The following is a 23,990-nucleotide window of genomic DNA, read 5'->3' as shown; positions in this document are numbered from 1 at the left end:
CCGTGCGGGAGGCACATTCGCAACCCACAGCGTTCGCAACCCGCGTCTGCACATGCGTGGGTTGCAATTTGGTGCTTCTGCACATGCATGCGCGCCAAAACCCGGAAGTAACCTGTTCCGGTACTTCCGGGTTCGGCGTGGAGCAGAACCCGAAAAGACGCACCTTGAAGCGGCTGTAACCCGAGGTAGGACTGTACAAGCTACCAAATTGAAGCTCTTGGATCAATTGTCTTGCATATCTCTGCTTATACCATACAGTATTTACATAAGAGTTAAAGCATACTATTAAATTCACTTCTGAAAATGTGCTGATTTATCAGAGCTGAATTTGGAGTTGTCATGTTGCTTCATAAAAGCAACAAATGGGTGTGCTGTACTGTTTTGCTATTCATTTGGTTTTTGAATATGTACAAAATATCTACTGAAATTGGCTGTAGTGACATGACCAAACTTTGGAAAGCCTGTTTGGGTCCTTCAAGTGTGCTGTCAGTATTCCTGGGAGAAGTGGACTTACTGCTTTGTGCTGTGTTTTAAGTCTTGCTGGAGGTGATGGCTTCTCTGCTTTTGGATGTTACTTGGCTGTACTGGCTATCCAATAATAAGAATACACAATACCACAACTAACATGAGTGAGGTTTTCTTAAAAAAAAAAAAGCAACACCACCGCAGTATGATTGGGTTTTGTGTTTGAAAAAAACTAGGCTGTAAGACCTCAAGTTTGCTGGTTGAAGGTTTTTTGCATCTGCCGGGGTGTGTGTATTTTCTTCCCACCCCAATGGCTCATAGGTGGGATCCCTTAATCCTAAAAAGAGTGCATATTGTAGCACACATTGGATAATCCCAGGAGCATAATTGGATGCAATGTTGCTAAGTCAATCATGCATGTATACATGGTACAAGTGTCTCTGCTGAGGACTAGGGTGAAAATCATGTGTGTAAAATATTCTGCTTACTTTTTAAAAAGCCAAAAACAGTATTGCTAAACTTGGTAAAATAAATCAGCATTCTTCTTACTGAAGCATGTGTATTTTAACAGCCATGTCTAGCCTTGTGGCAATGTTTTCCCATCTTACTCCCTGACTTACTCCAGCTTTGTGGCAATTCTAGGGAGCCTTGCTTCTGGTTTTCTTCAGCCACTGACCATTAAATGGCCAGAGACAACTTCCTCTTCTCAAAAGCTTCTGGAATCTAAGCATTCAAATGTTCAGCTGAAATATGTGTGAATAATGTTGTGCTATATCTGGCATTAATGATGCTCACAAGTGAATGTGGTTTTTGTCTTCATGAGGTGTGACTTGGAAGATTCTAAGAATTGTATTTCGCTTTAACATCTATTTATTTTTCAGGTTCCTTTTTTGTCTCCCCTGGAAGGTCATATTTATCTGAAAATTAAATGTCAAATAGATTCTTGTGTGGAAGAGAGAGGTTTTTTGGTAAGTTATCAGTGAATGCAAGTACAGATCTATATCACATGCACACACTGTTGGTGGCAAGATGGAAAAAAATAGGCATATAAAATGAGAATTCCTGCATGCCAAGGCTAAGGTTTGGGGCAAGTATCCTAGTGAGAGAACCCCAGCAGATATATTATATCACAAAATATGCAGCAAAGAAAGGGTGCAAATAGAGGCTGTTAGACCTTTAAAATATGTACCCTTGTGAATTCCAAAAAAGACCACGTTTGGTTTACTTACAAACTCTTTAAAGGTCAGATTCATGAGCTTCCCCCCATACATCAGTCAGAAAAGCTGCACAGGCAGTAAAACATGACTTACTTGCAAAGTGGTGAACGTTCCTAAACTATTGGTATAGAAACTCGAGAGGCTTGTGAGAGCTATTCACTTGCTGAATCCATCAGGTAAACTGAAGGGGAACAAAAGCTCGATTACCTAGTCTATCCCAAGGTGACCTAAATGTGGCAGGATAACACTGTATGTAGAATTAAGCGTGCTGGTTAGATGAAGCTCATTATTCCACTCCCACTCCCACCCCCACACTTGTCAAGCTGATCTTTATCTGGAGTGAAATTCTAGAATTGTCCTTAGAAGTTTATCCTGATATATAAGGTAAATAAAAGCTTATGTACATGACAAACCATTCTGTAAGCCTTGTGTGACTCTTTACGTTCTGGCTTAACACAGCAGGGCTAGACTTCTTTCAAAAGTCCTTTAAAAGCAGTTATTAATGTGATCATGGCTGTTCGTCCACAATTATTAGTTTAGGTGACCTGTTACTGCTGGATCTAGCAGATGGCACCATGTGCTATATAAAACGGCTGACAATCCCAAGATAGGAAAATCTCTGTATGTCAGAATTGTGCTGCGTTGATTACATCTTAAGAAAGGCACTATCTGAAGGACGCAGTAAAGTATTTAGACGTGCCACAGGAAAATACCATAAATTTTAGAAGTGTGTATTGTGATTTTATGGTACCTTTTATCAGATTATATTAAAAAAAGCAGGATGGAAACTCTAGATATTCGCAAGCGGTGGAGTGCTGGCTGCTTCAAGGCCCATTTGGGAGAGTGGGAGTGGGCATACTTGCTGAGATATATATGGGTGGGCAGAGAAAAGTGGAAACAGGAGTTGCAGTGTTTTCAGTTGCTAAAAGTTCAAGGAAACCTGCTGGACTTAAGAAATGTGTCGGAATAGCACTGGTGTTCAGCGATCTTTCTCTCTCCAGACTATGTTCGAAGATGTCAGTGGCTTTGGGGCCTGGCATCGGCGCTGGTGCGCTCTTTCTGGAAACTGCATCTCCTACTGGACTTATCCGGATGACGAAAAACGCAAGGTAATTATTGTGCTAAAAAGTGCTTAAGCTAGAGGCTGTCTAGATTTTGTTCCAGCCTGAACTTCTGCAACATTGAGACCTTTTTGTCAGGCTTTACTTCAGCTACAGTAATTCAGGGTACATCCATGTGTTGCTGTAGCAGCATTGCTTTGTGGCTAGACCAACTGCTCTATAACATTTGTTAAAAAGACTAAGTGGTGTGAATGACATCACATCTTCCTGTGCAGCTTTCAGAGGCAGCTATGGGCACCCTGTCAAGTATTAAATCCTCCACATTGAGGCAGAGACTGAAATGCTATATTTAAATTCCTTATTTCTCTGTGTTGTGAACACTTGCTTTTTTTCTTTTCCTTTCAGCATCCAATGGGCTCAATAAACCTGGCGAACTGCACTAATCGTCAGATCGAACCAGCTAACAGAGAGTTCTGTGCTCGGCCGAACACTTTTGAGCTCATTACGGTTAGGCCCCAGAGAGAGGATGACAAGGAAACGCTAGTCAGTCAATGCAAAGACACGCTCTGTGTTACCAAGTAAGTTAACTCGCTTGATTTTAATCTTTTCTGGATGGGTAGTGTCAAGAGGGTCGTCGTGGCTACTCTAGAGTAACTCCGCTTGAGTCCAGTTTGTCTTTATAGACTTTTATTGTGCAATGTATTTACAGTGCAGAGACAGCTGAAAACATGACCTCTCATTCCGAATCAGAATCCGGCAATGGCGTACGTCTGTTCTTACGCCAGCAAAGTAGTCGGGGCACCCCAAAACGCCTCCCCTTGACCTGCGTCGCGGTGCTCTCCTTTACTCTTGCGCAGGAAGGAGTGATGCCCTCTCAGTCTCTTCCCTGAGCGGCCGGTGGCAGGGCTCTCCAGCATCCCTGAGCCCTGGCCTGCATCTCTCCGCCCCTGAGCTTTCCCATTGTTCCGCACACTGGTTTCTCTCTCCCTCCGAGTCTTTCCCCTCCCCCCTGGCTGCTTTAGACCCACTGCTGCTCCCTGTGCTGTGTGAGGTGGACGTCAGGATGATGGGGGCTGGCTCCCTGTAGGAAGTCACCCTTACAGGTAGTGATGCTAGTCAGTTGGTGCAAAGCCAAGTCTTGAAACACCTTAAATATTAAACCAATTTATTTTGGTGCAAGTGTCCATTAAACCATATCCCATAATGTGCACTATAGTTATCCATTTGACGCAACCTCTTCACACAAGAGCTGAGTCTTGTGGGTGTCTTGGTCTTGCAGAAGGTGTTGGGCCCCTGCTGCGATGCTTTGTGCCACGCCAACGATCAGCAATGCCTTAGGGCAGCCTTCCCAAACCCAGTGCCTTTCAGAAGTTGATGGATTTTAATTCCTGCCATCCTTGACCATTGGGCCATGCTTCCTAGGGCTGATGGGCATTGGAAGGCACCAGCTTAGGGGAGGCTGGCCTAAGTTTCCCATTTTCCTAAGATCAGGGCATATTACTTCCTTTCCAATTAAATTTGGATTCCTTTATTTGGACAGCAGGTATAATATCTGCATTCTTCATCCAGTCATGAGGTTTATTTGGGAATTTTGCTATTACTATTGTTTTGGATCTTATTGCAGGGTTATAAGGTACTGCTGATCGGGACGCAGGTGGCGCTGTGGGTTAAACCACAGAGCCTAGGGCTTGCTGATCAGAAGGTCGGCGGTTCAAATCCCTGCGACAGGGTGAGCTCCTGTTGCTCGGTCCCAGCTCCTGCCAACCTAGCAGTTTGAAAGCAAGTCAAAGTGCAAGTAGATAAATAGGGATCCGCTCCGGCGGGAAGGTAAACGGCATTTCCGGGCGTTGCTCTGGTTCGCCAGAAGTGGCTTTGTCATGCTGGCCACATGACCTGGAAGCTGCATGCCGGCTCCCTCGGCCAATAATGCGAGATGAATGCCGCAACCCCAGTCGGTCCCTTTACCTGTAAGGTACTGGTAGAGAATAATGTGTTTGGTAATGAAACTGTTCCACTTTATCCTTGTATGAGAAAGGCCTGTAGGTCAGTATTAATGCTTAATCTTTCATTTCATTTTTTTTAAGGAACTGGTTATCGGCTGATACTAAGGAAGAGCGTAATCTGTGGATGCAAAAACTCAACCAAGTTCTTATTGACCTTCGCATGTGGCAGCCTGATGCTTGCTATGTGCCAATTGGGAAACCTTGAGCTGCGGGGAAGATTTCTCACAGGAGCTTGCTTCAAGCCACATGCTGTGCTCTTAATGTAGACTTTTTATACGAGATCCCTTGGGATTCTTCATGCTTTAAAATCTGGAAGGAGAGGTGGTGTTATATTAGGCTCCTTGGTGCATTCAGAGTTCTAACTCTTCTAGGATTGGAGTATGGTAGTAGCTGTGTTTTTAAGCTCTATTTGGCTGTGCTAAATATTTTTATATATAATATTTCTTGAAATCTGTAGTGCAGTACACAATTAAAGTACCAGTTTATTTTAATTGATCAGGGCTCAGTTTATTTCAAGAACTGGAAAAAATCAGCACAGGAGGAAAAAAAACTTAGAGCTTTTATCAGTGTGCATGTTTCTCCTAAGAATGATGCCTCAAAAGTTGTTTAGCTTTAGTGGGGAGCTGAAGCAGGAACTTCAATGATTTATTTATAAAGGTGTTTTCAACCTAATTAGGAAGTTAAAAAGGAAAATACCCCATTGTGTTTAATGTTCAGAATACTTGGCACTTGCAAAAAGTGTCTGTCTCGAGAACACCATAGAATAGTCATAGAACCAAATAGAAATAATGAGGTTAAAAAGAAATAAAATGGTGCATGGTTGTGCACATATGGTTTACAGGTCTGATCAGTTATGAAGTACATTGCACATTTTCTTAGAAAACATGTATTTAGTTTTCTTGAAGCTGCTTTAAAAAACAAACCTTTATTTTACTCTTATATATCAAGCCATTTTCATGCATTTCCTAGTTTGAATGAATTTAAAACTTTCACTGATCTGAGCACTAGGAGAGTAAGATGAATTTCATTTAGCTGCTGTAGAGTTGCAATACGCAAAGTAATATTTCTGAGAATCCAACTTCAGCTGATGAGCACAATGTTAAGGCTGCTCACTTAAATAGCAAATGCACAGTGTTCACAAATGCTTTCCACTGGGTGTCACAATGTTATATGACTGCTGCATGCATTTTTAGATAGCAGCAATGGGGTACTTCGTCTAAAACTGCTATGGCTTTAAGTTGAACACTAACATTTTCCCCCTCTACAGCATATTTTGTATTATCACTTTAAATACCTGCTTTTCTGATGTTTTTGAACAAGTAAGAACTCTTCCCCCATAAAAAAACAAACCTTAAATGTATCAAAAGGGAGTGCCTGCCAATGAGGGCTGTCTTACAATGCTGAAAAAAATGTGGGTTTGGTTCCAGAGCATGGAACTGAAAATCTAGACTAATAAGCCTTTCTCAAAATGATGCCCAATATGACTATTCTGACTGTAGTGTTGCACTCAGATGGGTTTTGTGAATGCACTTCATAGGAACCCAGTGCTGATTTATGCTGGTTAAACTTGTAGGACAAGTTAATAAGCAATTTGTTATATAAGGAAGAACAGTTATAAATTTGTGAGAGTACACGAAAAAGTAGAGTAAGTAGAATGTGTTGCAAATAAACTGTGTGAAAGAAGAAACGAAGTAAATTGCTACAAGAGTAAAATAAAAAATATATCAGAAAGGAAGTGGTGTTTGCTAACTGAGATCTGCTTAGTTTACAGTATCGGATGAGATTGTGTATGTTATAAGTGACACATTTGCAGCAAGCCTCACCTCACTAAAAATACTGACCAGAGCTTGGGAAGAAGAGGGGGCCAAATATTCTGGGGACGGCAGCTTGGTCTTCCCCAATAATGTTATAGCCTTGGAAAAGCAGCAAGATTCTAGCTGAGAACATTATTGGAAAACAGGATGATGAAGTGGCAAATCACTTCCTGGTCAATTCAGAAAAAAGCAAATTAATTTGGCAAATTATTTCAGCTACAATAAATAGCACTGCATTCATTAAAAAAACCCCAGCCAGCTGCATGTGAGGCAAATAGCATTTGATTAAGACCTTTAACATGACAATAATGGAACTTGCTTCCGACTGATTTAACTTTATATATGTATACATGCTCAAACAGAGGCTGATGAATCTTACAAGCAATTCAAAGGGGAAAGTGACAACATGTTTGAATTAACTCCAATTTGAATATGCATAAAATCCTGAGTATGATGGAATTACTTTTTAAAAATTGACTGTTATTTCAATAAGGAATTGATTAGGAAATTTATCCACAAGTCTTTCATAAATAATCCCTATTCCAAAACTTCATGAAATACCACTAAACTGTAAAACCTTTGCAGGCATCTGCTATGCCATATAATATACATGATAATCTTTATCCCCATGAATTTTAAGGATATTTTGTTATGCATTTATACTTTATTTCTAAAATAAAGCTAACTGCTCATGATTCCTTCTGCCTGTTATTCAATGTATTTATACTTACATAGTTTACTTAATCTGTTGTACTAATCTTATGAACAAAGTTTAAGGTCTCATGGATTGGAAAGGAAGAAATTAAGTTTCCCAGTTGGATGGACATAACCCAGCATATTGGGAGTTTTTAATCAGCCCTGATTAAAAGAAACGCGAAATAGACTTTCGACCAGCCAGTTCTTTCCCTGTCTCACCCAAGACATCTTTTTGTTCCTAGTACCTCCTTTGGGCATTTTATATAAGATTAGATTTTTCTTGCTTATAAATTAAAAAGATAAGGCTAAAGCAGGTGTCCTTATCTGCTACTTCTCTAAATGAAATGCAAGGGGTACTCCTCATTCACTAAAAATGGATAGCTGAATATTAGAATTAACTAGATCAAATCTTTACATTTACCTCCAAACCCAAATGTCCGTAAAACATGAATGAAATAAGTCATTCCATTTTGTTAAAAGCTTTCCAAATCTATATAAATAGTGGTTGAAACCAGCCTTTTCCAATTTACATAATCTTTAGCATTTACCATTCTCCAGATATTACACACTGTTCTTGTTTTAAGAAATCCTTATTTAACCATTTTTGCACCACATGATCAAAGCTTAAACCTAACATCATTGCAAAAAACATAGTTGCAGTTCAGCAATGATACAGGATGATACAGGAAGATAAAATATGAGTAAAGAGAGCTCTTTACCTGGTTTTGGAAGTATTAATATTGTTTCATTCCGTGACTGGGATTTTACCTTCAGTTAATGTAGAATTAATTAAGGATGAAGTTGAAGATCAGGATGGGAAATTAGAGGAGTAGCTGGAGAATACAGACCAGAAATTGGATATGAAACTTAATAGTATACTTGAGCTTTTAAATGAAAATTAGGGGAATATGGAAATCATATATATTCACTGTGAATATGGAAAGACTGTAAATTAAACAGTAAGCAAAGGAAGGAGTTTATACAAAGAAGCATTTCAGCAAGCAAATAAAGATAAAACTAGAAGTACCCAAAGCAATTACAAATTTAGAGGTATTCTCAAATGGAGAGAAAAGAAAAGCCAGCAAATTATCTTAAAATACTATTTGAACTTTGACAATGGTTCAGCAGTAGTATTTTTAAAAAATGGTTAACATCAAAGGAAATTTAGCCAAAGAAACTTAATGAGTAGAGCTTTACATTGAGGGTCCTTTAAGAAGCAGTTCTATGTGATATGAGTTCAGAGAAAATAAAAGAAGGGCAAATATTCATTTTAGTGACCCATCCAGATGCTTTATTCAAATGAAGAATAAAAAAAAATCAGTTATCTAGCAGAAATTTTGGATATAAAATACACCATAAATATGGAATTCCAATTAGATTTAATGTGTATCAGAAACAAATTGACCTGAAGAGGCTTGGTAGATTGATGGGACAAATGGGTGAAAACCCTTGCCTAAAAGCAAGCAGTCTCCTATGAGATTCCACACACACATATATATATAAGTAAATTTTACCACTGGTTTCGTCGCATTCAGCTTTCCATTCGGCTGCCAGATAGTTGATAAGGAACTATTTGCACCCATCAGCCTTTTATGTTCCAATACCCCAGAGGTTGGCTTGCTTTGTTGGGAAAGGTGTTCTTTATTCTGAATGGTGAAACGCCAATGTATTTAGCATGCTGAAATCAGTGGCCTCCTTGATCTTTGAACACTGCTATAATCTCATCCTTGGATGGGTTTTCTTTCCCAAGAACATGAGGCCATTCACGAAGTATCTTCTTCCAGATGATTCTTGCTCCAAGGGCAGAAGCAACCTGGAAACAAGACAAAGGGACATCACTTTTGTTCCTTGCAAGGAAGATCTTCATGTGCTATATTTGGGCACATTTAAGCTGCTAGTTGTGGCACAAAAATGTGGCCAGTAAAAACAAAACTTGGCACCACTAACACGGCCATGAAATTTAATACAGTGGTGCCTCGCTAGACAAATTAATTCGTTCCAGGACTCAATTCATCCTACGAAAATTTCGTCTAGCGAGGCACCGTTTCCCATAGGAATGCATTAAAAGTCAATTAATGCGTTCCTATGGGCTCCGGGGGAATTGGTGGCGGCAGCGGCGCTTGTTCTCTTGGCTTGGGGAAGGAAGGCAGGCGCTTTCCCGAGCCAAGAGAGCAAGCGCCGCTGCTGCCAACGACAGAGCCGGATCGGACGAAGCTTCAGAAGCTTCGTTGGATCCGGCTCTGTCGGGCCGGGTGGGGGAAAGGCGAAGGAACGATCCTGTGCCTTTCCCCTACCGCTGCCAAGCCCCATGCCGGCTTTTCGCGGTGAGTAAGCGGCGGTGGGGGAAGGTCTTCCCCCGCCGCTGCCTCTTGCCTGCCTCCCCCGGCACGGTCCGATGCTCCACTACTCCCTCCCCCCGCCCGACAGAGGCAAATGCTGGATCTGTCGGGCGGGGGGGGGACAAGCGGAGAACCGGTCCGATGCTCCCCTACTCCCTCCCCCCGCATGACAGAGGCAAATGCCAGATCTGTCGGGCAGGGGGAGGGACAAGCGGCTCTGAACCCCGGAGCCGAAGTGCGGCGGTGTGGGGGTGTTTTGCCGCCTGCCTTCCCCAAGCCAAGGGGAAGGCAGGCGGCAAAAAGCCCTGGCAATTTTTCGCTGCACGCTGGACTTTGCAGTCGGAGGTTTGTTTTTCTATGGCCACGCTTCGCAAGACGAAGCGGCGGCCATAGAAAACCGTCTTGCGAGGCAACCTCCGATCGCTGCACATTATGGGCTGCACATTGCTCAGTGAATCTCATGTTTACCAAATGCCTGTTTCCTGAGATTTGTTTGGCTAATACAGGAACGATGCAAACCAAGTTTTCAGTGCATTCGGAGTGCAAAATTGGTTTGAAAAGAAAATTAGTCCCTGCCTAGCATGCCTTTTACAACAGACTCTCCTATCTAGTTAATAATGTTTTTACCTGATGCATTGGACCCACAATTTTAACCTTTCATTTTTGCTATATTAAGGTTGATCTACTTTCATCTCAGAATTTTGCTGGGATTTCAATGGCTATGTGACTAAAATTAATAGGAAAGCCAGCCTACATCGAAGACACACGGAAACTATACAATGCACCTTTAACACATAGTTTTTAGTGATCCTAAACAGATTCCACATCTTAAACCCCAGGAGATTTTTGTGGCAGGAGGCAAAACCAACATATGCGCATCTTTTCTTTGAAGAGTGCTAATTTTGTCACAGGTGCATTTGTTTGGGAACTATAAGTAACTATTAAGCAAGTGTAATCACAGGCAAAATCAATTATTGTGTAATAGGACAATATAATTTTATCTCACGGATGCATTCTCCCCTGTGTAGGTGGAAAAGTCACATTAAATGGACCATATGGCATTTCATTCTCTTCCACCATTGGTAAATGCTGTATTTGAAAAATATACATCACAAATGTTTGCCTTAACAGATTTAGCCTCACCATATACCTCTAAAGAATGCAATTCCAAACATGTTTACCAGAGAGTAAGTCCAAAGGAACTTATCTATTACTAAACACATAAAGCAGGCATCCCCAAACTGCGGCCCTCCAGATGTTTTGGCCTACAACTCACATGATCCCTAGCTAACAGGACCAGTGGTCAGGGATGATGGGAATTGTAGTCCAAAACATCTGGGAGGGCCGAAGTCTGGGGATGCCTGACATAAAGGATTGTACTCTATGAATAGGGAAAGAGACCAATTTCCGTTAATTTGGTTAACCTTGGCTTCTCAACAAATGTAGCAATTTGGGTGGATCAAAGTATAAAGGAGATGCTTTCATGAAGCTGATTTCCCTCAAGCAACTGTATAAACCAGGGGTCAGCAAACGTTTTCAGCAGGGGGCCGGTCCACTGTCCCTCGGACCTTGTGGGGGGCTGGACTATATTTTTTTTGGGGGGGGATGAACAAATTCCTATGCCCCACAAATAACCCAGTGATGCATTTTAAATAAAAGGACACATTCTACTCATGTAAAAACACGCTGATTCCCGGACCGTCTGTGGGCAGGATTTAGAAGGCGGTTGGGCTGGATCCGACCCCCGGGCCTTAGTTTGCCTACCCATGGTATAAACTCTTGATGTGGCAACATGAGGTGCTCAGTGAACAGACAGTTAACAAAAGAAGGACCACTGAAATTCACAGCACTATTTTCTTTTAAAATGTGCTAACAGAAACTTCACCCTCTACATAATTCTTACTTTCTCTTCCCAAATTAAGCTGAAATGCTGCTAGCTTATTTCCCCCCTACCATAGAGCTGCCTATATGACTAATTAAATGCTTTTCCAGGTTCACAGAGTTAGGTAAGTGCTTCTTTTCAGCTCAGTCTTTTAAAATATGTAAATCACCGCATGAATTTTTCCAGCGTCGGGGTTTTCTGACAAATACACTTTGTCATTTGGAAGGAAAGGGTCCAGTGGCCCTCCAGCTGTGTTCTCCTATCCTTACAAAGTGATTATCATTCTCAGAATAAACTCAGACTGGTCCGCTTGAGCCGGGTGTATTGCCTAAGAGCTTTCTGAAGCATATAACAATTTTGCTTTATTCGGTTGCGTTGAAATGCATGGCTATGTTAGCAATCAAGCCAGCATTGCCCTTGAAGCCTCCCCGTAGCTTAAATTTGAGGGTTAAGGAAGAAAAGGATGAGGCTATTTAAAAAAGGGAAATATTAATTTTGTAAAACAACAACAAGCCCAACAGGTGGGCGGGGGGGGGGGGAGGCTGTACAATTTTGCAAATCTGTCCCATATCTAAAAGCAATCTATCAAAGGACAGTATTAAGAATGGGATTTCTAGGCATAATTTACTAAACAGCAGGTTTATTTTCTCCTAGAAGCCAAGTGGTTCTGAAAATTTCACTCGACTTTAAATGGCTTCAGTGCACAAGCCATTTATTTATTCTGACGCAGACAACCTTTTCACACTGACTGTGAGCAGAGATGGAGCTGCTTGCCTAAAGTGGAACCTCATGTCATGTACAGGAACCACATATGCAGGCCCAGCTTTCTCCCTCCTCCCAATAGCAATAATAGCCAATCATATATTGTTCCAATTGCATATACATTGTGTGCAGTCACATAAAACTGCTAGCTTTATGTGTATACAGGCGTTACTTTCATTGGGGGGGGGAGGCATTCCGGGTCCCTGCATGAGCAAGTGAAATCGCGTAAAGTGGGGAGCACTCTCTAAACGCCCTCTCTGCTGCTCTCCCTTCAATCCATACCAAAGGTACTGCATCCCACAATAAAGGTAAAGGGACCCCTGACCATTAGGTCCAGTCGTGACCGACTCTGGGGTTGCGCGCTCATCTCGCATTATTGGCCGAGGGAGCCGGTGTACAGCTTCCAGGTCATGTGGCCAGCATGACAAAGCCGCTTCTGGCAAACCAGAGCAGCACATGGAAACGCCGTTTACCTTCCCGCCGGAGCGGTTCCTATTTATCTACTTGCATTTTGACGTGCTTTCGAACTGCTACGGTAGGTAGGCAGGAGCTGGGACCAAGCAACGGGAGCTCACCCCGTCACAGGGATTCGAACCGCCGACCTTCTGATCAGCAAGCCCCTAGGCTCAGTGGTTTGACCACAGCGCCACCTGGGTCCACAATATCCACAAAATATCCACAAGTAAAACTGAAGCACTGGAGAAACAGGCTGCTGCTGCGCCACCCCACACATTAGCTGTTAGGAGAGGAGGCTGAGCAGCGTAAACAAAGCCCCACTGAGTCTCCGGCCATTTGGGGGGATTTCTCCGCCCTCACAGATGTCCTCTTTGGGTTCCGGGGGGGGGGGGGTCCTCTTCACAAGCCATAAAGATTCTCCAGCTCTCTCCTGCCATTGGCAGGTTTGAATTGAATTAATTATTTCCCAGGGCCATCGATTGGGGTGTTTATAGTCATATACAAATTGAAACAATGGGTTCCTTCATACTAAAGCACGGGTGTCAAACACAAGGCCCGGGGGCCAAATCCGGCCCGCCAGACCTTGTCATGTGGCCCGCTGAGCGCCCCAGCCAGCGGGACCCAGCAGTGGGACCTTGCTGCTGAAGCGCTGCGCCGACAAAGCGCCGACAAACAGCTGGGGCCGGGGGGGGGGGTTTAGAAAGGCGGCCAGAGCAGCGCTGTGTGGAGCGCCCTGAGCCACAGCAGGAGAAGGAGGAGGCAGCTTGCCGGGTCAGCGCCCGGCAGCGCCGCACGGAGAGTCCCGAGCCTCTGCGACGCAGCAGTGCTCTGTAGCACTTTGAATCCTCCTCCTCCTGCCACAGCTCGGCGCCTGGAAATGGCTGCTGCTGCTGCTGCTGCTGAAGCACAGACAAAGCACCCAGCAGCAGTGGAGGAGGAGGAGGATTCAAAGTGCTACAGAGCACTGCTGCGTCCCAGAGGCTCGGGACTCTCCGCACGGCACTGCCGGGCACCGACCCGGCAAGCCGCCTCCTCCTCTTGCCTCACCTCCTCCTCCTCCTGCTGCGGCTCAGCCTCATGAACGTGAGCTCAGCAGCGGCTCAGCCTCACGAATGTGCAACTCTGAGGCTTTACGCACTTCTCCTAAAACGGACACCCACTGCCTCACGCTGCACGGGAAATGCTTTTTGCCCCTGGGTCCCTTCGCGCTCTTTTCTGGCGCTGAATCAAGGCAGCGACCCCCCCTTCCCTTTCTTTCTTCCTCTCTCTCGTTCTTATTCTTTCTTTCCCTCTCCTTCCTTCCTTCTTTATCTCTGTCTTCTCTCCCTCTTTCTTTTTATTTCCTTCTTTATTCCTTCTTTCCTACTCTTCTTTCTCTCACCTCTTTCCTTCCTCTCTCCCTCCTGCTCCCTCTTTTCTTCCTTCCTTCCTTCCTTCCTTCCTTCCTTCCTTCCTTCCTTCCTTCCTTCCTTCCTTCCTTCCCATCTTTCTTCCAATCCCTCATTCTTATTCTTTCTTTCCCTCTACTTCCTTCCTTCTTTCTCCCTTTCCGTCTTCTCTCCCTCTTTCTTTTTCTTTCCTTCTTTATTCCCTTCCTTATTTCCTACTCTTCTTTCTCTCCCCTCTTTCCTTCCTTCCTCTCTCCCTCCCACTCCCTCTTTTCTTCCTTCCTTCCTTCCTTCCTCCCTTCCTCCCTCTCTCCCTCTCCCTCTCCCTCTCCTCAGAAACATAGGATGCTGCTTTATACTTCTGGCCCTTAAACCCTGGAACCAGGAGAGCAGCTCCAGTGAGTCAGCCTCAGCCAGTCCCTTTGGTGAAGGGTGGTGGCTCACTGGCAGAACATCTGTCCTGCATGCAGAAGGACCCCAGCATCTCCAGGTACTAGTAGCTCTGCAAAGGTCCTGCATGAAACCCTAGCGAGCCTCCACCACCCAGTGCAGTTACCAAAAATCATTTTTCAATAAATTGTACAATAATTGTACATTTGAATATCTACTTGCCATTATTCTGACTATGTTTCTGCTTTCAGAGCTAGTTATTACTTACATTATTACAAAAAACAGTAATAATTGAATGCAGTGACAATAATTTATGATAATAAAGAGTGGACACATAGTCCTACAGATACAACCGGCCCTTTGAGGGTGACCAAACTGCTGATGCGGCCCCCGGTGAATTTGAGTTTGACACCCCTGTACTAAAGGAAAAGGAGAGAGACAGAGAAATTGTTGCAGCCAAGATAAAGGAGATAGATGACTGAATATTTTGCTGATATTTACTTATTCTTTATCCAACTGTTAGTTGGCGAAGAACGCAGGCCTCAAATAAGTGGGAAAGGAACCATGCAACGAACTCCATCTGCACAGTGTTCCTGAATTTGAACACTTGAGGGAAGATCACACAGGGAAGTGGCTCCCACACCACTAAGTAAATATGGGAGAAATGCTGAAAGAATTTCCAAATTGTAGCCCGTGTCTTTCCACATAACTTTTAAAATATAATCTTATTAAAGGCATTGGATGAACACTTAATTGCCTGAATCCCCAGCAGAGCATGCTTGTAACAGGCTTACGGTATATTTATTAAACAGACTTCTATTAGTTTAATAGTTATTACTAAGATTTTTTTTAAAAAAATATATCCAGCATTCTTTCAGTATTATTTTGAGGGGTATGACAATTAAAGTGGTATTAACTATCTGTACTGAATAGGAACACGGTTGTATATTGTCTCCCTGCTTATTTAACTTCTATGCAGAATTCATCATGCGAAAGGCTGGACTAGATAAATCCCAAGCCGGAATTAAGATTGCTGGAAGAAATATCAACAACCTCAGATATGCAGATGACACAACCTTGATGGCAGAAAGTGAGGAGGAATTAAAGAACTTTTAATGAGGGTGAAAGAGGAGAGCACAAAATATGGTCTGAAGCTCAACATCAAAAAAAACACCAAGATCATGGCCACTGGTCCCATCACCTCCTGGAAAATAGAAGGGGAAGAAATGGAGGCAGTGAGAGATTTTAATTTCTTGGGCTCCTTGATCACTGCAGATGGTGACAGCAGTCACGAAATTAAAAGACGGCTGCTTTTTCGGAGAAAAGCAATGACAAACCTAGACAGCATCTTAAAAAGCAGAGACATCACCTTGCCGACAAAGATCCATATAGTTAAAGCTATGGTTTCCCCAGTAGTGATGTATGGAAGTGAGAGCTGGACCGTAAAGAAGGCTGATCGCCGAAGAATTGATGCTTTTGAATTGTGGTGCTGGAGGAGACTTTTGAGAGTCCCATGGACTGCAAGAAGATCAAACCTATCCATTCTGAAGGAAATCAGCCCTGAGTGCTCCCTGGAAGGACAGATCCTGAAGGTGAGGCTGCAATATTTTGGCCACCTCATGAGAAGAGAAGACTCCATGGGAAAGACCCTGATGCTGGGAAAGATGGAGGGCACAAGGAGAAGGGGACGACAGAGGACGAGATGGTTGGACAGTGTTCTCGAAGCTACCAACATGAGTCTGAGCAAACTGCGGGAGGCAGTGGAAGACGGGAGTGCCTGGCGTGCTCTGGTCCATGGGGTCACGAAGAGTCGGACACGACTAAACAACTAAACAATAACAACATGCAGATGAGACAAAACCCACCAAGGAAAGGTATCTGTGTTCAGTGTATTTACAAATATGCTGAGGCCTCAGTAGGGAAGGAGGGCTAATGTGCCAAATGTTTCGTGGAAAGGGGTTTTCGAGGGGGGGGGTTGGACAATGTAAGAGGTGGCATTGTGAAGGTGTTCTAGGAGAGAGCACAAGGTTTAAGCAGCGAAAAGGGTGGAAGTGACTGAGGGAGCAGGAAAACTTAGGTCAAATCCAATTAATGTCCCTTTGCTGACGGAAGACTATGAACTTGCAGAACGAAGTCAGCAGAACGAAAACCGAGATCACCCATTTCCCATACTATTCCAGAAGCCTGCTAACCTTCTGGAGCAGTTTTGGTGGGGTGAAGGAGAAAAGAGTATCCTCAAATATTGCCTTGATTTCTGTCCCTCTACTGTTAAGATTCCCCTGGATAAAAAGAGCAGAGGGACACTAACTGGATATAATCCCTCCCGATCACTGAGGGTGGCAGAAGAGCTAGAGGAGCAGCAGTCTATTGGAGTACAAGAACAGAGAAATGAATGAGGGCAAGGTCAGGGAGGGCCTAGCAGGTAACAACGCAGGTTTTGTACTGAATCTGGCAGAGGCAAGGAGCCAATGCAGGAGGTTAAGGAAGGGAGGTTAAGGCAGCAAAGTTCCAGGGAGAGATGAGGGGGCTGAGATGCAGTAAAGAAAGGCCAGAGAGGAGAAGTCATTAAGGCAGGCGGTGATCAGAACGTTGACTAAGATTTTGCATCAAGAGAGGGAGGATTATGTGTTCGCAATCCTGTAAGAGGAGAAGCAACCTGACTTGGTGACAGATTGAATATAGGAAGCAGATGAGAAAGGGGGTCAAATATAAAGCCAAGGTTGCGTGCTTGTTTAATACGGTGAATGGCAATGTTATAAATGAATACTGAAGAGGCTTGCTGGGAATGAGAAGAGCACCAGCCTTGGACGTAGCGAGCTGGAGGCAGTGTGAAACATCTGAGCAGAAATAACAGGCAGGAAATTTAAAATGCAAAAATGGATGATGGGGCACAGAGGTGTCAGGGCTAGTTCAGATGCAGGTCAGCACGCTAATGCAGAGACATTCTTTATTCAAGAAAACAGCAGACAATGCAGAGGAGCCTCAAGGCCGGACCAGCTTCCATAGCACACTTGCCCGGAAGTTCCTGCTTCCTACTTTCTGCTAAATCCCCTCCTCTTCCAGAGGTTGCCCACATAGGCAGAAACTATGGTGGGAGGGAGCCCTTGCTCATTGTTCTGCCACATGCATAGCTCTTTGTGTCCTTGGAGATAAGGGAGGGTGGGAGCCTAACAGTAGGACAGGCGAGCTCCTGGGAAGCTTCATGTGCGGAGTCTGAACTGCTTTCTGCTCTTGGGTCTTCCCTCTCGCTCACACCTGTTGCTTTTTCAGCAGACAACCATCCTATGCCTCATAGGATTCCCCCAAAAAAGTTGATGAGCATTGCCATTCAAATGTTGTCCGTGTGTCATGTTGTGTGATCATGCAGGGTGAGGCTTACCTGCCCCCCCAATATTTTATTCAAGTTGGCACCCCTGCTCTGTCTTCAGTGCCCCCTGGCTCTGAGGCTTCCCGAGGAGGTTTGCCGGCTGGTGCTCCCCCCCCCCCGGGTCATCCAGCCAGTCCCTGACAAGAGGTTACGTTATTGTCATCATAATCACCTAGGATTCTCACCCATCCATAAGGTCTGGGCAGGGTTGTGACAATTAAAAAATACAGTATCAAAATTGTCAGGGACTGGGCAGAGGAGGAATGGTGGAGACCACCTCCCCATCTGGACCCTTCCAGGGAAGAGGAAGACAGTAAAGATTTGCAACAGGGGTTTGAGGGAGGTTGCAGCTCAGAGGCAGATGAGGGGGAAAGTTGGGAATTAATGGAAGAGGAGGAGCAGGCAGAACCGGAGCAGCAGCCGGTGGACACGTTATCACTAGAAAGCATTCCAGACCCTCCATCTCCCAGAACCCGGCGAGCCTTGAAAGTAGGAGAGCAAAGAGCTCAAAGGCAGAGGACACTTAGCGGCACCCGTAGAGGAGGTGATGAGAATGATGAATGAGGAAGTGGGAGAGACATGGGGTGGGGTGGAGATTCACTCAGGATAACGCCATTATCCAAGAAGCTGGGTTCTATAGCCTCTCTCTATAAAGACTGAAATAAAAAAAAAGGATGGTATGAAACTTTTCCTTGTCTTTATACTTTCCTGGGCAACCAGCTGAGAGCCGCTGACAGCATCCTGACAGAAATCCATTAAAAAAAATAGTCAAATGGGTTCTAATGTGCAATGTCAAATGCTGGGGTAGAGAGGCATTATCTTCAGTGTAAAGGTGATGTTGAAAGATGGGCTTGATGCAGACAACCCAGGAACTCGGGACAGAATGTGGGAGAAGCCAAATAAGAGTTTCTTTGTCTGAAGACAGAAAGAGGTTGTGGTACCTCCAGACTGCCCTTGAGTAGCCCCATTCCCTTGAGAACCCACATTTCTCATTATTGTGCCCTTTGCCTCCTATTCCTACCCACTGCCCTTCTCTGCTACTTACCTGGTTAGGATGAAATCCATCCACAGGTTCTATTAGCTGCCATGCCTCTCCTCCAGACTTCTGCCACATCTCAGCAACTGTAAATGAGATAATCACAGCAAATTATGCACGGCACGTATAAGCGCCACATCCACTTCACCCAGCATCACAGGCAGTATTTTTAGCAGATGAGTTGTGCACAGGAAGATTATGATGATTTATGAAACATTGTCAGAGCCAATCCCCTTTCCTTCTAGGCAGCATTTAAGCCTTTCCAAGATATTTATGCAAGGTAAACTCTAGCAGCATAAATGCTGGCAGAAGAACACACATAACAGTTCCAAGTAAGAATGAGGCTCACATGAGGCAAAGGTACAAAATATCTAAACTTAATTCTGAGTGAACACTTTCCGTCTCCTATTCTTCAGTTGCCTCTTCCAGAAAATCAAAATTCAAGGTCATTGCTTTCTGGAAACAAAATGGACGGTTGTGGTTATATATGTGCTTGGATCTGAACCATTTTCGTTACTGCATACGACTGGCTCAAACGGTCAAATGTTGCTATGAGGTTCAGATATGCCAAGCCTCATGCCATAGCTCCCAAACTCTTCTTGGGACATCATGCCTTCCAAATCCCCCGTCTCTGGTCACATTTCAGAGCAGGGGGAATGGACAGTTTTCTCGCATTGCCAATGGCCTATATTGTTTCTTAATGGCCCTAGCAGGTCATTTTGCATGGGCTAGCCCAGGAATTTCTCTGCAGCCTATATATTCCCTTCAAATTCCAAATAATCAAAATCCTACCATTTATTAATTTCCATGTTTTTTGTGTGGGGGATCTATAACAATACAAATATCTCACACACTGACAGCTACCATCATTTTCAGTCTGTTATGCCCCTACCTGAATACATCAGATTTCTTGCATGTGAACAAACACATATGGGACCCCGCTCTGTGATCTAGATTTTTAAAAAGCACTTTCAGTGTTGGGAGTTTAAGAGGGTTAAAGGAACTATGACAGAAGCTCACTGTGTGCTCACACATTCTTTTTTGCTCACTTTCCACTTTTTCAAGTTTTTAAGTGCTACAAGAGTCTGTGAGCAGCAATGTTAAGAGGAAGGGATTTCTATAGCAGGAACCAACGGATCTAGCATGCCACCTCCAGCTCTCTGAATAAACTATCTGTTTCAGTCCAATAAGCTTCATGGGGGATTTAAGAAGCAGTCTAAAATTCTAGGTGAGGCCTAATCCACAATGAAATCAGTGCCAGAGCTCTCAAACTCCAAAAATTAGGACGTACCCAAAGCCGGAGGGGCGGGGGGAGAGATTGCAATAGCTGCTGAATATTTAATAATATTTTGAGACTCCAAAAAGGGGGTTGCACTAACTTTAGCAAAAGGAAAATGAAAAATAGGTCAGCGAATAGAGAGCAGAGGCAGGCAAGATGGGGAACTGACAAGTGATGTTTCTACTACGGTAAGCAGAAGCCTTTAATTGTAAACATGATTATGGGTCTGTGGCAAACATTCCCTAAGCTTGTGTTGCACTGTGGCTGGCTTTTGTTTGCCAATGTGAAAAGGTAAACCCCATTGATTTCCCCACCCAAACCTGACTCAATATATTTAGCACTTTGAAGTAATTTGGCTCATCAGCAATCAGATAATGACTCTCATGAAACATTAAGAGGGTATTCAGAATGGTTTTGATTTAAGCGACGGATCCCTTAATAATTTATTGTAAGCGAAGAATAAGCGATTGCATAACTAAGCAAAAGGAATGTTTAGGAAGCAAAGTCTGGAAGCTTCTTATGCCTGGATCCAGCAAGAAAAGATCCACAAACTGCTGCTTATCCCCACATGAGTCGATTGAGAGCCAGATGAACATTCATGTAGCCAGAGGTCTACAGATTTTGGCTGGACTAGCTGAGCATCCAAAATCTGTATTCTCCACCAACACTGTCCTTTCCTCAGTGGAGGGAGAAATTCTTGTTTTCGGCATCATGATGAGCTCAGGGCCAGCCCACTCATGAGACAAGGTGTGGCGACTGCCTCAGGTGGCAGATTCCACAGGGGCAGCAGATGTCAATCTTTCTCCCCCCACCCCTTGTTCCCTCACCTCTTCTTCCCTTGTGGGGAGGGGGGTGCCGTTTTGGGATCCGTTCAAGGTACCAAAATGTCTTGGGCTGGCCCTGGGAGAGCTTTCAGATCTAACCCAAAGTCAGATCAGAATTCAGCCTCTAGACCAGTGGGGCTTCTGCTAGCAGAAAAAGTCACCCGGGTCCCCTCAATGGTTCTAGTAGTCCCCGTGGAAGCCTTCTCACCATTACTGCAACTGATGGGGATGACTGCTGGAACTAGAATCATAGAATCCTAGAGTTGGAAGAGACCACAAGGGCCATCCAGTCCAACCCCCTGCCAAGCAGGAAACACCATCAAAGCATTCTTGACATATGCCTGTCAAGCCTCTGCTTAAAGACCTCCAAAGAAGGAGACTCCACCACACTCCTTGGTAGCAAATTCCACTGCCGAACAGCTCTTACTGTCAGGAAGTTCTTCCTAATGTTTAGGTGGAATCTTCTTTCTTGAAGTTTGAATCCATTGCTCCGTGTCCGCTTCTCTGGAGCAGCAGAAAACAACCTTTCTCCCTCCTCTATATGACATCCTTTTATATATTTGAACATGGCTATCATATCACCCCTTAACCTTCTCTTCTCCAGGCTAAACATACCCAGCTCCCTAAGCCGTTCCTCATAAGGCATCGTTTCCAGGCCTTTGACCATTTTGGTTGCCCTCCTCTGGACATGTTCCAGCTTGTCAGTATCCTTCTTGAACTGTGGTGCCCAGAACTGGACACAGTACTCCAGGTGAGGTCTGACCAGAGCAGAATACAGTGGTACTATCACTTCCCTAGCAAGGCGAGAGGGGAAGGGTCAGTATCCAAGACCCTTCTAACCTCTGGATCCAGCAAATGTTAAAATATAAGCCAGGCTAGCTGGTGATAGCCTGGGTTATGTGCCATTAAGGGAAACAAAGGAAAGAGGAGGCGGCAAGTGGGTGGAGCTTGCCCCCCACCTCGTGGTTAGTTAGAAGGATGAAGCCACCAAGTTGAAAGTTGCAGTGATGGGCGCTAGTAGCAAAGCAGCAAGCTCAAGAGTGTTGGATTTCTGTTTGAATCCAAGGCTGTGGCGGTGGAAGAAGCAAGACCCTCCTGGGGTGTGGGTGCCGTGAGCCCCTCCATCGCAGGCTCAGGTCGTATCTATATATAAATAAAAACATCACAGTCTCCGCTGTCCCTCGTTCCCGAAGGAGACACAAACCCGGGGTAAGCGCCTGGAACCCCTGGAATCTCGCAAAGCTCAGAGATTGGGGTCCACCCCCAGCTGTCACCTCCCAGAGCCCTGTGGACCTGCTTGCCTCCCTTTTCTGCTTACACATCGGAGCTCTCTGAGCATGCAGGAGATCCAGGAGGGCATCATTCTGCAGCCACTTTGTTCTCTGGGAAACCCAGCCAGATGGTGGTAGTAGTAGTAGTATCGGTATCAGGTTTATTGCTTATAGCCAAAGGCTGCTGCAATGTATACAATGTAATTCAGTAAAATATATACAAATTTAGTAGTAGTAGTAGTAGTAAAAAGGTAAAGGGCCCCCTGACCATCAGGTCCAGTCGTGTCCGACTCTGGGGTTGCGGCGCTCATCTCGCTCTATAGGCCGAGGGAGCAGGCGTTTGTCCGCAGACAGCTTCCGGGTCATGTGGCCAGCATGACAAAGCTGCTTCTGGCGAACCAGAGCAGCGCACGGAAGCGCCGTTTACCTTCCCGCCAGAGCGGTCCCTATTTATCTACTTGCACTTTGATGTGCTTTCGAACTGCTAGGTGGGCAGGAGCTGGGACCGAGCAACGGGAGCTCACCCCGTTGCAGGGATTCGAACCGCCGACCTTCTGATCAGCAAGCCCTAGACTCTGTGGTTTAACCCACAGCACCACCTGGGCCCCTAGTAGTAGTAGTGGTAGTTATCAATCTTGGGCAAGTGAATGGAGTGCAGCAACAGCAGGTTGCCCCATTCAGGGATTGGTGGTCCACTGACTGCACCTATCCCAAGTCGCCCCCCCCCCTGCAGCACCCAAACCCAGGGGCATCCTTAGGGAAAGGAACAATTAGAATTTGTCTTTTGGACTGGTAGGCATCACCCCTTCCTTCTAGTGAAATGTATCGAGTGGTTCTTTATTCAGCTCCTGTATAAAAGCTTACCTTCCTTCAGTGGGTAATCCATGTAGAAAACGTCAAAATTGGCATATTTCTCAGATTTTGCCAGCTCCTTCAGGGCACTGGAAAGCTGTAAGGCTCTCTGTGGGGTGCCGGGGGGGGGGGGAACCACAAGAAATATATGTGTGAATTGTTTTATTGTTATGAGAATTCTTACCCATCTCTGCCTGCCAAGAGTTCAGAGCCCCTTACAGAAATGTGCACAATAAAACAACATGCAAGCTTTGTACGGCCACACCGCTTTCAGCTTCTGAGCACAAAAACAACTGTGGAATTAAATCTGCCATTTGACGTCCAAGTCACAGAGCCGCCGCCCCTCTTTGCTTGTACAAACAGCCGACCTTGCTTACAACCTTGACCAATATGGTATTAAGATATTGGCACAGTATATACAGCAACATTCACCTGCCAAGGATCAGAGCTTCACAACCAAAGTACGCATTCAATGCCAGCCTAAGCCATTTCCACTCGGTAGAAAGACAATTCCCCTCTTGGAGCTGCTGTAGGCAAAACTGCTTGAGCAAAATGTCCCCCAAGTGCCACTTTTTCTTCAATTCATTTGTAACTGATTCGGATGTCCAAGACAACACACACTACAGTTCCTCCTCATGACTGAGCTGCTTCAGACGTCATGTGGAGGGGGGGAGTGCCAGCTTGCAAGCCCCTCCACGCCAAGACTCCCTTGCATGTAGAAAGCTAGCACAACAGATAAAATATTACGCTAGAAGCACTTGATGCAGGCTGCTTTCAAAAATGCTCATTCTTAGGCAAGGCAGCCCCATAAAAAAGTCTATTAGCTTGCGCCCAACCTTGAAGATTTAAGTGAGATGTTACTCTGGGAAAGAACAAGAACTGGTAGGC

The 23,990-nt window shown here is 44.6% G+C and overlaps 2 protein-coding genes across 6 annotated transcripts in view; one reads left to right on the top strand and one right to left on the bottom strand.

Annotated features, from left to right (window-relative positions):
- The window catches only part of ANLN (anillin, actin binding protein), a 41,597-nt gene extending 34,342 nt beyond the window's left edge, over nucleotides 1-7,255 (top strand). For all 5 annotated transcript variants that reach the window (XM_088653945.1, XM_088653946.1, XM_088653944.1 and 2 more), the window contains 4 exons: nucleotides 1,347-1,433; nucleotides 2,684-2,791; nucleotides 3,149-3,321; nucleotides 4,828-7,255. In XM_088653945.1, coding sequence (XP_088510071.1) covers nucleotides 1,347-1,433; nucleotides 2,684-2,791; nucleotides 3,149-3,321; nucleotides 4,828-4,951 — 492 coding nt within the window. In that variant the 3' untranslated portion in view covers nucleotides 4,952-7,255. The remainder of the gene's footprint in view (nucleotides 1-1,346; nucleotides 1,434-2,683; nucleotides 2,792-3,148; nucleotides 3,322-4,827) is intronic.
- The window catches only part of AOAH (acyloxyacyl hydrolase), a 106,086-nt gene continuing 88,710 nt past the window's right edge, over nucleotides 6,615-23,990 (bottom strand). Inside the window, exons 20-23 of the mRNA XM_035129543.3 lie at nucleotides 23,115-23,211; nucleotides 18,886-18,962; nucleotides 8,771-9,069; nucleotides 6,615-8,089 (exon numbers count right to left, since the gene is read on the bottom strand). Of these exons, the coding sequence (XP_034985434.3) occupies nucleotides 8,941-9,069; nucleotides 18,886-18,962; nucleotides 23,115-23,211 (303 nt within the window). The 3' untranslated portion in view covers nucleotides 6,615-8,089; nucleotides 8,771-8,940. The remainder of the gene's footprint in view (nucleotides 8,090-8,770; nucleotides 9,070-18,885; nucleotides 18,963-23,114; nucleotides 23,212-23,990) is intronic.

This window comes from Zootoca vivipara, chromosome 11, assembly GCF_965207765.1.
Source record: "Zootoca vivipara chromosome 11, rZooViv2.hap1.1, whole genome shotgun sequence".
Taxonomy (NCBI): Eukaryota; Metazoa; Chordata; class Lepidosauria; order Squamata; family Lacertidae; genus Zootoca; species Zootoca vivipara.
This window is presented reverse-complemented; position numbering and strand designations above follow the sequence as displayed.